The following is a 14,362-nucleotide window of genomic DNA, read 5'->3' as shown; positions in this document are numbered from 1 at the left end:
TCGCTGAATTTTCATAGTGGAATGATATCAACTATGTAGTCAACTAAACACCAGTTTTAAACCTATCACATTCACCCTAGTGACTAGCTCCAAGATTCAATTCCTGGACATCTGGTGGAAAAAGTTAACTAGTAAAGTTCAGCCACGTTACATGTTAGATAGCTACCGAACGTAGGCAATGATCGAGGGTTGGGCAATATCGTGAATTGACTGAAGTTAGAGATTAACATCGTCGGACTCCGCGTCAGTGATCTAGAGTTTGGGTGTCCTCACGCGAGGTTGAAAGTCCTGTTCTCGGTTTCCACTATCGGAACCGTGGATACGTACTGCCGATATATCTCATACGAAGACGAAACAATCGTCCAGTGCTCCCAGGATTTCAGTTGTAGTTCAGCTAAGATCTGTTTTTGATTGAAGCTATTGGAAGTATTAACAAAAGTTCTATTATCGAATCTTTGACTCAATTTGCAAATCTCATATTGTACAATTAAGGTTCAATTAGAGCAATGATTTGAATATCATTCAACAGAAAATAATTCATGGGCTCTGATTCAAATGTCTTTCAATCTTTTCTCTATCTATTGTCACCGTTCGATAAATGCTAAACGGAGAAGAGGAAGGCCAAAGAACACATTGCCCTGAGAATTGAACGTAGAGATGAAAAGGATGCATAACAACTGAAAAGGATTGCCGAGGATATAGTGGGATGGAGAATGTTAGTGGGCTGCCTATACTCTACCATGAGGGGTAACAGGCGTAAGTTCCTTCACCAATCATAAGAATAATAATACATAACTTATTCCGTTGATATTTAATCATTAATGAAACAACCTCGTTTAATTATAACGTCTACCAACCAAACACTTCTGACTGATAGTCATCAAAGTGATCCGAAATGTCATTTTGTTTTTACTCCGAATAAGCCTTTGATAACCATACAGCCTAATAGTATATCGATATCTTGAGTGTCTTTTAAAGTACAAGCGCGTCCAAATGATGCATTCAGCCAATCAGATATCGACTGGATGATAGCCACATGTGATTGCTTAAGATATGGCTTCTTTTTTCTATTCCTCCAGATGCATCTTATTAGTGGGAAAATGTTTCTAAAATACCTAAGAGACAAATATTCAGTTGGTCAATAAAAAGCTTTCTTCTCATTCAAGTAGTTGGCTAGGTTCACAAATAGGAAGTTTATTTATCGGTATCAGAATTGGACAGGTAACAGTAGAACATTAACATCCCTGAAACCTGAATAAGAAGTACTCATTTTACATTGAGTATATTTAATTTCCCTGTGATGATAAACAATTCACACTATTATATACATTTGTATTTCTAGAATAAAAGGGTACCTAAAATCACCAATATGAATTCCAAAAATCTTCATAGTAAATCAATAAACGATCTGTATACAAATAACCAGGTATACAATAATTCATCAATAGACACATTCATCAGTCAGTCTTGTACAGAATTAGCAAATACACAACAATTGAATAAATTATGTCGTATACAGAAAGTGAAGATTCTACGAAGAGGAGAAGATGAGAATTCAAATCAACCTGAGAAGCAACAGGATTTGAACGGTGCAAAAAGTGATGAATTACCCGTTACCGGTGGCAAATTTACTTCATATCAACAGATCAGTTCATCTAATACATCATTAAAATCACCAGAAATATTCGATATAATTGAACAGAATACTCAGAATATTGATGGTGATGGTGTTGATGACAATGACGAAGAAGAATTGGAAGACGAAGATGACAACGATGATGATGAAGATGATGGTGCTAATGTAATTGGACACGAGGATGTCACAACAACTAGTCAACGATGCACATTTAGTGAATTAATTTCAAGTCATTTAAAATTTTTTCCCGAATGGTTTGATCTACCCAATGTAGGTGGTGTTTATTCTATACCCATCGTATATTAGTTTTGTAAAAATGTTTTTTCAAAATATGATTTTATCAAGAAACTAAATGTTTACAAACTTGAGATGGTGGATAGGATTTGTAGCTCAGGCGAATGGTTTTGATGGGGTTTTGTTCTCTGGGCTGGATGGTTTGGTCGTGGAGCTTTCATCGTTCTTCTGAACGACATCATCAGCATAAACTCCAGGTAGAAGTGGAGTTTGTGCTGATTATGTCGTTCAGAAGAACGATGAAAGCTCCACGATCAAACCATCCAGCTTAGTGTTTACAAACTGTTCAAACTTACACTTTTATATTTCTCACTGGACAAGATTACTTCATAATAGAATCTGCTAATTATGAACTTCATTTATACCTATCGAACTGATGATCCCCTCTTCGATCAATTACATAATGACTGAACCCCAAACGTCTGTTTTCCGTGATCTTCAAACTTCACTATCCAACCAGGGAATAAATACGAACCTTAAATACATGATCACAATAAACCACAAATATGTAAATAAAAACAAAATGGTTTAGTAGATATCTAATTCATTCACAATAACTCCAGAACGATTAGATATACAATGAGTAAGATAGAAGCTTACAATTAAAGAGGATATAAAGTATTATAACCCAATATTTATGTTAAATAGACATACCTTACTAATCAATGATTTAATATACTTGTATATCAATCAATTAAGGTTCAAGCGACTGATAACTATCAAAATGCCAGTAAATGATCAAGAAATATCGATGAAATAGTCGATAATATCGGAGTTCTGTTTTGTGATTTTGACATGTTACTGTGATTAGCGTCTCAGGACATAAAAGGTGTTAGTATAGGGTTGTGGAGATTGTTGAGTTTAGATTGAAATCATGAATGGTGGATAAATATTAGACCATTATTGAAAAGCTGGAAGTAGTGGACGACAGTTTTGTCCTAATATGAGATTAGTCAGCAGTGCGCCAACGCCTAACCTCTAGACCACTGAGCTGGCGTCCAGTGGTATCAATGTTTGACTTCAACCTATCCACGATATTGCACGACCGTCTTCCATTGTCTTCAGTGAGTAGCTACCTTACAACAGACACGGTTGAACTCTACTAGTTACGTCTTCTCACTAAACTTCCGAGAATTACCTCTCAAAGTTAGTCAATAGTGAGAACATAATAATTATCAGTATAGGGTTGTGTAGTAAAAATTCCAGCCTAAGCATTCACACTAGAATGCAGGTATATCCAGCTAACCTGTATCAAATAGAACCAAATGTGCCTGCTGACCTGCACTATAAACTACACACCAACTTTACTATACATACTAAAGTTTTCAATTTGTGCATTTTATTATGTCTTGAGACTCTGATCGCAATGGAAGAGGGTTGCGCAATATGGTGGATCGGTTGAAATTAGATATTAACATCGTTGGATGCCGGCTCAGTGGTTTAGAGACTGCAACAATACAATTATACAGTAAAAATATAAATAATAATCCGAGAAATGTTAAGCATAGATGGATAGTCGCTATCAGTGGAATCCAGGAAGCACGTTTCTTCTTATTCGTTGTCAGCTAAATGTACCTTCATTCCAAAGTTGATGTTCACTCAGGGACTGAATTCTGCTGCTAGTCACCATCCATCTCTACCTAAAATGCTTTCAACTTTATAGGAATATCGAGGCAATCTGTACATAATGCATTTATTTCAAAAGAGACTGATTAATCTCAGTCCTAAGCAACGACTGAAAGATTCAAATAACCAATACAAATGAATTTTTTTTAAATAGTACCGAAAGTTTCAACCTTTTCAATATTCTCCTTATTGAATCTTTCATCATATTTCTACAGACCTAATTAGTGATGATCGAATTCTATCGATCATATCACAATGTGACCACTTGTCTAATTGACTTGACATCACATATACTATGCCAAAATGTTAAGTTGTTGGAAGTAGTCGATAGTAAACCCTGGCTGGATATGTGTTTCGGCCTGGTGTTGACACTCGTCAGAAAGGCGAACATACACAACGTTGGTCACTTACCAGTGATCAATTAATTGTAAATATCTCAGTCCTACTAGAGGTCAGTCACGATCTGAACAGCTCAATAATAACATTTATGAATATGAATTTACCAGAGAGCAATGATTCTCTCAAGATTGCAGGTGTAGACCTTGCTGATGAGTACTGACTTGCATAAAACTCAGGTCATGCCATGGTTTCCTAGTAACTACATTCAACTACCACCTTATCTCTGAACTGAGTATTGATATTTAGTGTTATCTCATTGCATTTCTTTTTCCGATTACCTCCTATATCATTAAACATTCAATAACTTGTTTCTTTTATAATTACTCCAATAACTATTAACTTTGTATATTTCAACAGGAAATACCAAGTAGATTGATGAAAGAACAAGTTGAAAAACCATTGGATATGATGAATTCTGTCAATTGGCCTTATGAATGTAAGTTGTTTTCCTCTGATATACCTTTTAGTTATGATTACGGATCGATATTACATCATCTTAGAGACCTAATTGAAGTATTAGTCCTTAAGAGATATACACTTATATCAAATAATAATCATCTATTTTATATTCATTGGATTTATTCAGTTTTGTAGAGCAATAGATAGAAGGGAGTTGAAGTACAAGATGTGTGTTTCAACCTAGTTTAACGTGTCTTAACAGTGGACACACATTTTGTCAGATGTTGGCTAATATAGAATTATGTTTGAAGAAAGCTGAAGGAAGCCAAACTGAAAGGTGGTATCGGTCCATAAAGACTCCTCGGTTGGAATTTATATGATAATTACCACCAGTGGTTGCAGGCGACACATGAATTGGCTAATAATCATTAGCAGTGGCACATATTCACTCAATTTTTCTCTTCAATTGGATCCTGAGTTTTGAAATTATCTAATGAACTTTTATTACATAAATGTATTCTTCTCGAATCATATCGTCGATACTTAATCTTCCGTTAATCATTCTTCTACCTTGGGATTTGTCCTGGAAGTTTCATTTGGTTACACTAACATGGCGCGTAATGGCTGGAACTGATGCACATTTGTACCCAGGTTCTATGTCGCGTATGTCTGGTTGACGAACTCATACACACACACACACCACGTCATACAAGATCCTGAACAAACATGTTACTGGACTCATTTTTCGATTGCATCACTTGGGGAGTAGGTGAAATATTCGTCTACCAAGCAAAGGGCGAGCACACTGAGCAGCGGTTGGCTCTTCGTCACTCTATAACCGTGAAGCATTGTTTGTAAAGTTATATTTAGGGTGCAGGGTGACCTTGAAACACTGATAACATATATTTAAATGACCAATTTAGGAACGTTGAGTTTATAGATAGATTACTGGGCAAAAATGATAGATCGATTGACAAGGTCGTAAATTTTAAACAAATCGGTTATACTGAATTCATGCTTCATTTTCTTCGAGTTGTTATGTCCTAGTATTTCTTCATATATACCTTTTCTTTTTACGTTTATTCATATCAGATTCTCAATATTCATTGTTTCACTTTTGCATTAGCACTAGATTATATTCATTCCTTTATTATCAATCTTGTTACTTTCATCTCATCATGTTATTATGATGTATTAACTTGCCACATAACATTTGTGTCATGCCCTATATTGATTATATACAACTGTGATTGACAGATAGCTCGCTAAATATAATCCATTAAACAACTGACAGGATTCATTATTATTAGAGGATTTTATCTGTTACCTATGTACTATCATATTTATCCTTAAATAATCTTAAATAAAAACAATTATTTATTTAAACTAGAAAATGTTTACATAAGGTAAGATGATCAATATTGAATTCTGTCCATCATCAGTTTATATGTCTATCACCCTTACCCTAGTTACTTTTTTGAAGAATGATTATATAATCTGTTAAGTTCATTGTTATCTGATCCCAGATACTCTTTTAGCTTAGTTTGTCTTCAAATATTTTACCTCATTGAATCAAATCCTTAAAATCAAGATTTTTAAGTCATCGTCATTTATCTACTAGCGTCAATCGGCTACACCTGTTACTCCTTGTGAAAGAGCATAGGCCGCCCATCAGTACTCTCTATCCAACCCTGTCCTGGGCAATCCTTTCCAGCTCTTTACAGTTGTTATTCATCCTTTTCATATCTGCTATTTCCTGACGTAATGTGTTTTTTTGGCCATCTTCTTTTCCGCTTCCCTTCAGAATTCCAAGTTAGGACTTGCTTCGTTATGTAATTTGATGATTTCCTCAATGTATGTCCTATCCATTTCCATCGTCTTTTCCTCATTTCCTCCTCAGCTAAAGGTTGGTTTATTCTCTCCTACAGTAGGTTGTTACTGATGGTATCTGGTCAACAGACATTGAGTATCTTGAGTAGGCAATTGTTTATAGATATGTGTATTTTTCGATAATGGCTGCGGTCGTTCTCCACGTTTTAGCTCCGTACAGTGGGACTGTCTTGATGGTCGTATTGAATATTCTCACTTTGAAGTTGGTTGATGGTTGTTTTGAGTTCCATATGTTCTACAACTGGTGAAATGTAGTCCATTCATTGTCAATACTTACATTTACGTCTGCATCAGATCCTCCATGTTCATCGATGATGCTGCCAAGGTACGTGAAGGATTCAACCTCTTCCAGAGCTTCTCCATCAAGTGTGATTGAATTGGTATTCTCCGTCTTGTATTTGAGGATCTTGCTTTTTCCTTTGTGTATGTTGAGACTTTTTGATTAAGAGACTGCTGCTACATTAGTTTTCTTCACCAGCATTTGTTCGTGTGTATGGGATAGGAGAGCTAGGTCATCTGCAAAGTTCAAATTGTCTAATTGGTTCTGGGCTGTCTACTGTATTTCGTGCTGTCCCTCTGATGTCGAGCTCTTCATAATCCAGTTGAACACCAGGAGAAAGTGGAAGTAAGCGACCTTGTGTGACTCCGGTCCTCACTTGAAATGTATCTGTCAGATGTCCTCCATGCACGACTTTGCAGTTTGGTCTGTCGTATGAATTCCGGATAATGTTGACAATCTTCTCAGGTACTTCATAGTATCGAAGAAATTTTCATAATGTTCTCCTATCTACACTGATGTATAGTGACGAGTTCCACTCAATTGATTGTTCGACGATGATCCGTAGTGTTGCAATTTGGTCTGTGCACAACTTATTCTTACGGAATCCAACCTGTTGATCTCGAACTTTGTCGTCTACTTCATCTTTCATCCAGTTCAGCGACACCCTGTTAAAAACTTTTTCTGGTATTGACAGTAGTGTGATATCTCTTTCTTCAATCAAAGTTACTTACTTACACCTGTTACTCCTCGTGAAGGAGCATAGGTCGCCATCCCGTAGAAAACTAACTCGCTAAAAAAACGCTTACCAGAAAAAATAATTCAAACCATTTTAACTCTGCCCTGAGAGTTAGAAGGTCTTCATTTAGAAGAATTATGACGCTTCATGGTGAAAGCCGAATTCCTTCGGAAGCCACGAGGCCGATGCCCCTTCTAACAACCAGAGCAAAAATTTTTATAGGTACATGGAACGTTAGAACAATGTGGGAAACCGGGAAGACCAGCCAAATAGCAACGGAAATTAGGAGATACAACTTGGCAGTACTGGGAATCAGCGAAACCCACTGGACCCAAGCTGGACAGAAAAGGCTAGCTACGGGAGAGATGCTGCTATACTCCGGTCACGAAGAGGAAAATGCTCCACACACACAGGGAGTTGCTCTAATGCTGTCCAAAGTATCACGAAATGCGCTTGTAGGATGGGAATCTCACGGATCCAGAATCATCAAAGCATCATTCAAAACAAAGAAGGAGGGAATTACAATGAGTGTTGTCCAGTGTTATGTGCCCACCAATGATAGCAATGACGACGATGAAGATCAGTTTTACGATAGGTTTTAATCAATCATAGAGAAGTGCTCAAGAAAGGACCTCACCATTCTGATGGGAGATCTAAATGCCAAGGTCGGAATAGACAACACTGGATATGAAGATATTATGGGACGACATGGACTGGGAGAGAGGAACGAAAATGGAGAAAGATTTGCAAATTTGTGTGCATTCAACAAATTAGTCATAGGAGGCACAATATTTCCACACAAACGTATACACAAGGCTACATGGATCTCACCGGACCACACTACAGAGAACCAGATAGACCATATTTGCATCAAAAAAAAATTCCGAAGGACAATGGAAGATGTGAGAACCAGGAGAGGTGCTGACGTAGCTTCAGATCACCACCTAGTTGTAGCCAATTTAAAACTGAAGCTAAGAAAGAACTGGACAAGTGGACAAACAGCAATACAAAGGTTCAATACAGCCTTCCTTCGAGATACTGACAAACTCAATGAATTCAAGATAGCTCTCAACAACAGATTCCAAGCCTTTCAAGATCTACTGAAGGAAGAAGAAACTACCATGGAGGACAACTGGAAAGGCATCAAAGAAACATTGACTTCAACGTGTCAAGAGGTTCTGGGCCTAAAGAAACACCATCATAAGGAATGGATCTCTATAGAAACACTGGACAAGATCAAAGAAAGGAAGAACAAGAAGGAAGCAATTAACAACAGCCGAACACGAACAGAGAAAGTCCAAGCATAAGTTGAATACATAGAAGCAAACAAACAAGTGAAGAGGAGCATTAGAGCCGACAGGAAGAAATACGTGGAAGAATTAGCAACGACGGCAGAAAAAGCTGCTAGAGAAGGAAATATGAAACAGCTCTACGATACAACGAAGAAACTATCAGGGAAATACAGTAAACCAGAGAGGCCGGTCAAAGACAAAGAAGGCAAGCCAATCACTGAAATTCAACAACAGCGAAACAGATGGGTAGAATACTTCGAGGAACTCCTGAATAGGCCGGCTCCAATGAATCCACCGAACATCGAAGCAGCACACACAGATCTTCCTATAGATGTCAACCCACCAACGACGGAAGAAATTAGAATGGCCGTCAGACAAATCAAGAACGGGAAAGCAGCAGGACCCGACAACATACCAGCTGAAGCACTGAAATCAGACGTCGAAGTAACCACAAGCATGCTTTACCCTCTATTCAAAAAGATTTGGGAGGAGGAACAAGTGCCAATGGACTGGAAAGAAGGACACCTCATCAAGATTCCAAAGAAAGGAGATCTGAGCAAATGTGAAAACTACAGAGGCATTACACTACTGTCAATACCAGGAAAGTCTTCAACAGGGTGTTGCTGAACCGGATGAAGGATGCAGTAGATGCCCAACTTCGAGATCAACAAGCTGGATTCCGAAAGGATCGGTCGTGCACAGACCAAATTGCAACACTACGGATCATCGTCGAACAATCAGTTGAGTGGAACTCGTCACTATACATCAACTTCATTGATTATGAAAAGGCATTCGACAGTGTAGATAGGAGGACATTATGGAAACTTCTTCGACACTACGGAGTTCCTGAGAAGATTGTCAATATTATCCGGAACTCATACGACGGACTACAGTGCAAAGTAGTGCATGGAGGACAGCTGACAGATGCATTCCAAGTAAGGACCGGAGTCAGACAAGGCTGTTTACTCTCTCCCTTCCTCTTTCTTCTGGTGGTCGACTGGATTATGAAGACCTCGACATCTGAAGGAAAACACGGAATACAATGGACAGCTCAGAACCAATTAGACGATCTGGACTTCGCAGATGACCTAGCCCTCCTATCACGTACACGTGAACAGATTCAGATAAAGACAGCCAATGTAGCAGCAGTCTCTGCATCAGTAGGCCTCAGCATACACAAAGGGAAAACCAAGGTCCTCAAATTCAAAGCGGAGAACAGCAATCCAATCACCCTTGATGGCGAAACTCTGGAAGATGTAGAATCCTTCACATATCTGGGAAGCATCGTCGATAGACATGGAGGTTCAGATGCAGACGTAAAGGCGAGGATTGGCAAAGCAAGGGCCGCATTCCTACAATTGAAGAACATATGGAACTCAAAACAACTTTCAACCAATATCAAAGTGCGAATCTTCAATACGAACGTCAAGGCAATTCTACTGTATGGAGCTGAAACTTGGAGAACTACAACAACCACAATCAAGAAAGTACAAGTATTTATAAATAGCTGTCTACGCAAGATACTCAACATCCATTGGCCGGATACCATCAGCAATAGCCTTCTGTGAGAGAGAACAAACCAACTTCCAGCTGAAGAGGAAATTAGGAAAAGACGATGGAAATGGATAGGACATACATTACGCAAATCGTCAAACTGCATCATGCCCAACCCTCCTCCTTTACCCGGGCTTGGGACCGGCAGTAACTCTAGAAGAGCTACAGGCGGAGTTCTTCAATCAAAGTACTACAATATTATCCACTATGGAACATTATTATTTTATTTATTATTTAAACACATAAACATTGGTACAAGGCGGCACCAAGTAGATATGCGCCACATAAATCATTCGATTTGTGTGAGGGCTGTGATACTGCTAGGGTGCCCAGACCGAAGCAGGTGGTTTTCTTAGGAGGCCACACCCCGAGCCTTTGACCTAAAGGTCTGACCCACAAGGCAGTGGAGCATCGTGAAGAGATGCAGCCCCATGGTAGCCGATGACCAACAATTGGTTCATACGCCATTTGTTCCCGCAGGTTAGTGGAGCCCATGTGCACCATTGGTTTGGAATCCGGTTAGTGCGCCGGACATTCGCTTTTCGTCCTCTCATTTTCGTAAACAACACCCGTGGTGCGAAAAGGCAGTGAGTAGGACTTCCCTGGCAGAGGCTGTATCCGCGTGGCCATATGAGAGCATTTAGAAAGGGAGGGCGTGCCCTCCCCACTCTCGGCCATACCAGGGCATTTGGGGGAACACTTAAATTACAAATCCATATCACAAAGTTCCCATTTTTTTCTAACTGTTTACAACATTTAGATAACAATCTTATCTTTTGAATTTCTATGTAATAGATAACCATTCTAATGGTAATATAACCATACATCCTCCTACCAAAGATAATACTACTTTGGAATATTATTATTTTGCTCAAAGAGTAAAAAGTTTATTACCATTTAAAATCATAGCTTATCCTGATTTATTTGATGCACATGGATCAACTGATTGTGAACCATTTTATTCAACAGATCAATTAATTGAAAGATATTTTAATCAACAATCAAATCTATCCAATGATGATATAACTACTTCATCTTATTGTAAAAATAAATTATCCCAAGTTACATCAACTGTTAATGATAATGCGAATGATGATGTGGATGATGATGATGATGATGAGGAGGAGGAGGAGGAGGAGAAGTGTGCTCATTTATCAAAAGTTCATGAAGGTATGTAATTGATTCTAGCTATAAGTTTAATCAAATCATCTATTTCGCTTCTATTGTCAATCATCGTAATCTGAACTTATTAGGTCTTATAGCTGCTAACTCATATCACGTAACAAAACCACTAATCAGAATCATGATTTCTTTGATCTAGTATCTTTGAGTTGATCAATTACACATCCACTTGGCATTAATAAATAACCTTGAGTCAATTGCTAAGCACTTATTAATCCATGACCTTATAGCTTCTCTCTCTCTCTCTGCTTCGCTCCTTGAATCTAAAATTTAGTATCCATCCTCCATTATACGAATATTATATTTCAAAAATAAGATGTTATTTCCAGACCTAACTGACCACATCACAGCATAAAATGAGAAATAATAATGATTCATTATCAAGCTAAAAAGTGTCTGTACCTGCATCTCCGAGTTGATGTTCACTCTGGTACTCGAACCCAGTACCGTTCGCTTCGAACGCCATCGCATTATCCATTTAGTTACTGAGTCCTGATAGCCACTTGTTTGTGCAGGTACATCCAGCTGATGTGTCCCAAAGGGGACGAAACGCGCGTTCTGGATTCCACTGCTAACTACAATCCATCTCTGTTTAAAAAAGCTTGTGACTTAATGCTATGTCGACGCAATCCGTACAGGATGTACATATGCCAACATGAGACCGATCAATTGCAGTCCTAAATAACAATAGGAAGATACAAATATAACAACAAGTGAATTGAGATCAATTTTGTTCAGTAAGAATTTAAATACTGTAAAGGAATAACTTATTGGTATAAAAATAAAATGGCTAGGAGTTATAATTATAATGTCGAGTTAAAAGCTCAGATCAAACTTTAAATACAACCTATCCTTCTTTGTATATTTGAAATAGTTTGGATTATCCAGGAGTAAGGACCAACCCCAGGATGCATGTAACATCCAGCTGATGATTCGCGGAGTGGACGAAACGCGCGTCCTGGATTTCACTGTTAGCCACATTCTATCTAATTATCCTTCTTTGTTTTGTTTTTCTGAATTTTGCGCAAAAACCTAAAATCATCTATATCTGAATGGTCCGTCAAAGTATGACACTTTTACCAAATTATTTTGAGAAAGAAATACTATAGACGTTTATTTTTTTCTCTAGTTTTTTTGAGCACACAGAAGTATCGAACGTTTCTTATACAACGGAAAATAGAGTAACAGGCTACTTCAATTGTATTTGACCACGTGTGATCGGACCGCGATGACAAACAAGTGGTTGTTTAATCTCTCTCCCTCTTGTCCCGTTATGAATTAGTACCCTCATATTCCCAGTAGGACTGACCGATGACCTTCTGCTTACCACATGGCACACTGACTGATGAATAGCAACGAACATCTTAACGCCTGTTGGCCCTCGAGCCCCGTCTAACCCAGCAGACAATCAAAAGATAAGGATAGAAAACAGACTACCTCTCGATTGTACTCAATTCATTTTTAACTTGAAACATACTTGAAACGTCTGATTACACAACAACACTATCGGGAAATTACAATATGCATATAACTCAGTCATAAGTGATACAAAACCGGAGTAATAGAGAAATGATTCATTAATGATAAAGCTGGGTTAACGAGACGTGACAACAATTACTGAGTAAGATAAAAGTAAAGAAATAAGGAAGTATAAAAATACAAAAGTCTAAGGGTCTGCTAACTATATAACAAATATATATAATCCTTCGTATAATATTTTCAAAAGTTATAGTTTCTCACACTATTTGCCTCATTTTCAGTTTAATAGTTGAGATCATGAATCAGTCGAAGCTACATCACCATGTATAACCTGAAAGCACTGGACGGCTGTCTCGTCCTATTGTTGGACTACCTCAGCAGTGCGCATCCACGAACCCGTCTCACGAGACTCGAACCCAGGACCTAACGGTCTCACAGTGACCAGTGGAGTTCATTCGGGTCTGTTGTGCGATACTAACTCACTGATGACAATGGTGGATGCGTCGTTCAATTTCGTAGATTTAATGAAGTTAGACATTAATACCTTTAGATACCGGCCAACTCAGTGGTCTAGAGGTTAAGTGTTCGCGCGCGAGACGGATTAGTCCTCGGTTCGAATCTCGTAAGGTATGATCGTGGATGCGCACTGCTGAGGTAGTCCCACAATAAGACGAGACGACCATCTAGTGCCTCAAGGTTTTCCATAGTGATCTAACTCCAATTGTTTCATGAATTTAACTGTTGGAATTACCATAATACTTACAAAACCTCTATCTAATTATTACTGTTATATGTTTATTTTATAGCTGATGGCTCCACTAATCCGATCATCCAAACGAACTCATCTATAAACAATTTAAACAAAACTTCTAAATCAGTTAAATTAAATAAAACTATGAATAAATCATCATCAAATAATAATAATAATCAATCATTCCATAGACCATTTAATATATCTGATATACCACATATAGAAATACTTGATGATCTAAGACGATTTATTGAATCCAATGATTTAATCAATCGTGTTGTATATGATATAGATGAATTAATTAAATCTCAATACCAATCATTATCATTAAAACAAATTCATCAGTCTCAGGAGGAGGAGGAGGAACAACAGCGTCGACGACGACAACAACAACAAGAACAAGGTCAACATTCGTCAACATTGAAAATCAAATCAAATCAACTTTTATTTAATAGTAATTTAGAACATAATGTTAGTGATACAATTTCAGAAGTCTTAACTAAATCATCCAAAATGAACGTTCTATCATCAACAGTTATATCAACTTCTTGTGTACAAATAATGAATAATAATCCTACTGTAGATAATAGTTCGATAGATGGTACAAAGTTGACAAGTAATAATCATCAACAGGATTATCATTGTCCTTTAACCATATCATCTTCATTGGATAACTTCAACTTAACGAATCATGATGAACTAGTGTAAGTTGGCATTTATTAGTATGAGTTTATTCAATTAACAATATTCATAATCGATAAATAGTTATTTATCTTTGAAGTTATATAAAATCTAGAAATAATTGACGCTCTTACAATTCACAGTGGGTTTTATACCCGATTCA

General features: G+C 37.6%; 1 protein-coding gene across 1 annotated transcript in view; it reads left to right on the top strand.

The window, feature by feature from the left end:
• Nucleotides 1–14,362, top strand: part of AGTPBP1 (Cytosolic carboxypeptidase 1) — a 66,006-nt gene that overhangs the window by 24,438 nt on the left and 27,206 nt on the right. The window contains exons 9-12 of the mRNA XM_051218096.1: nucleotides 1,343–1,906; nucleotides 4,313–4,391; nucleotides 10,902–11,276; nucleotides 13,574–14,222. Coding sequence (XP_051064533.1) covers nucleotides 1,343–1,906; nucleotides 4,313–4,391; nucleotides 10,902–11,276; nucleotides 13,574–14,222 — 1,667 coding nt within the window. The remainder of the gene's footprint in view (nucleotides 1–1,342; nucleotides 1,907–4,312; nucleotides 4,392–10,901; nucleotides 11,277–13,573; nucleotides 14,223–14,362) is intronic.

The sequence above is a fragment of the Schistosoma haematobium genome, chromosome 7, assembly GCF_000699445.3.
Source record: "Schistosoma haematobium chromosome 7, whole genome shotgun sequence".
Classification (NCBI taxonomy): domain Eukaryota; kingdom Metazoa; phylum Platyhelminthes; class Trematoda; order Strigeidida; family Schistosomatidae; genus Schistosoma; species Schistosoma haematobium.
This window is presented reverse-complemented; position numbering and strand designations above follow the sequence as displayed.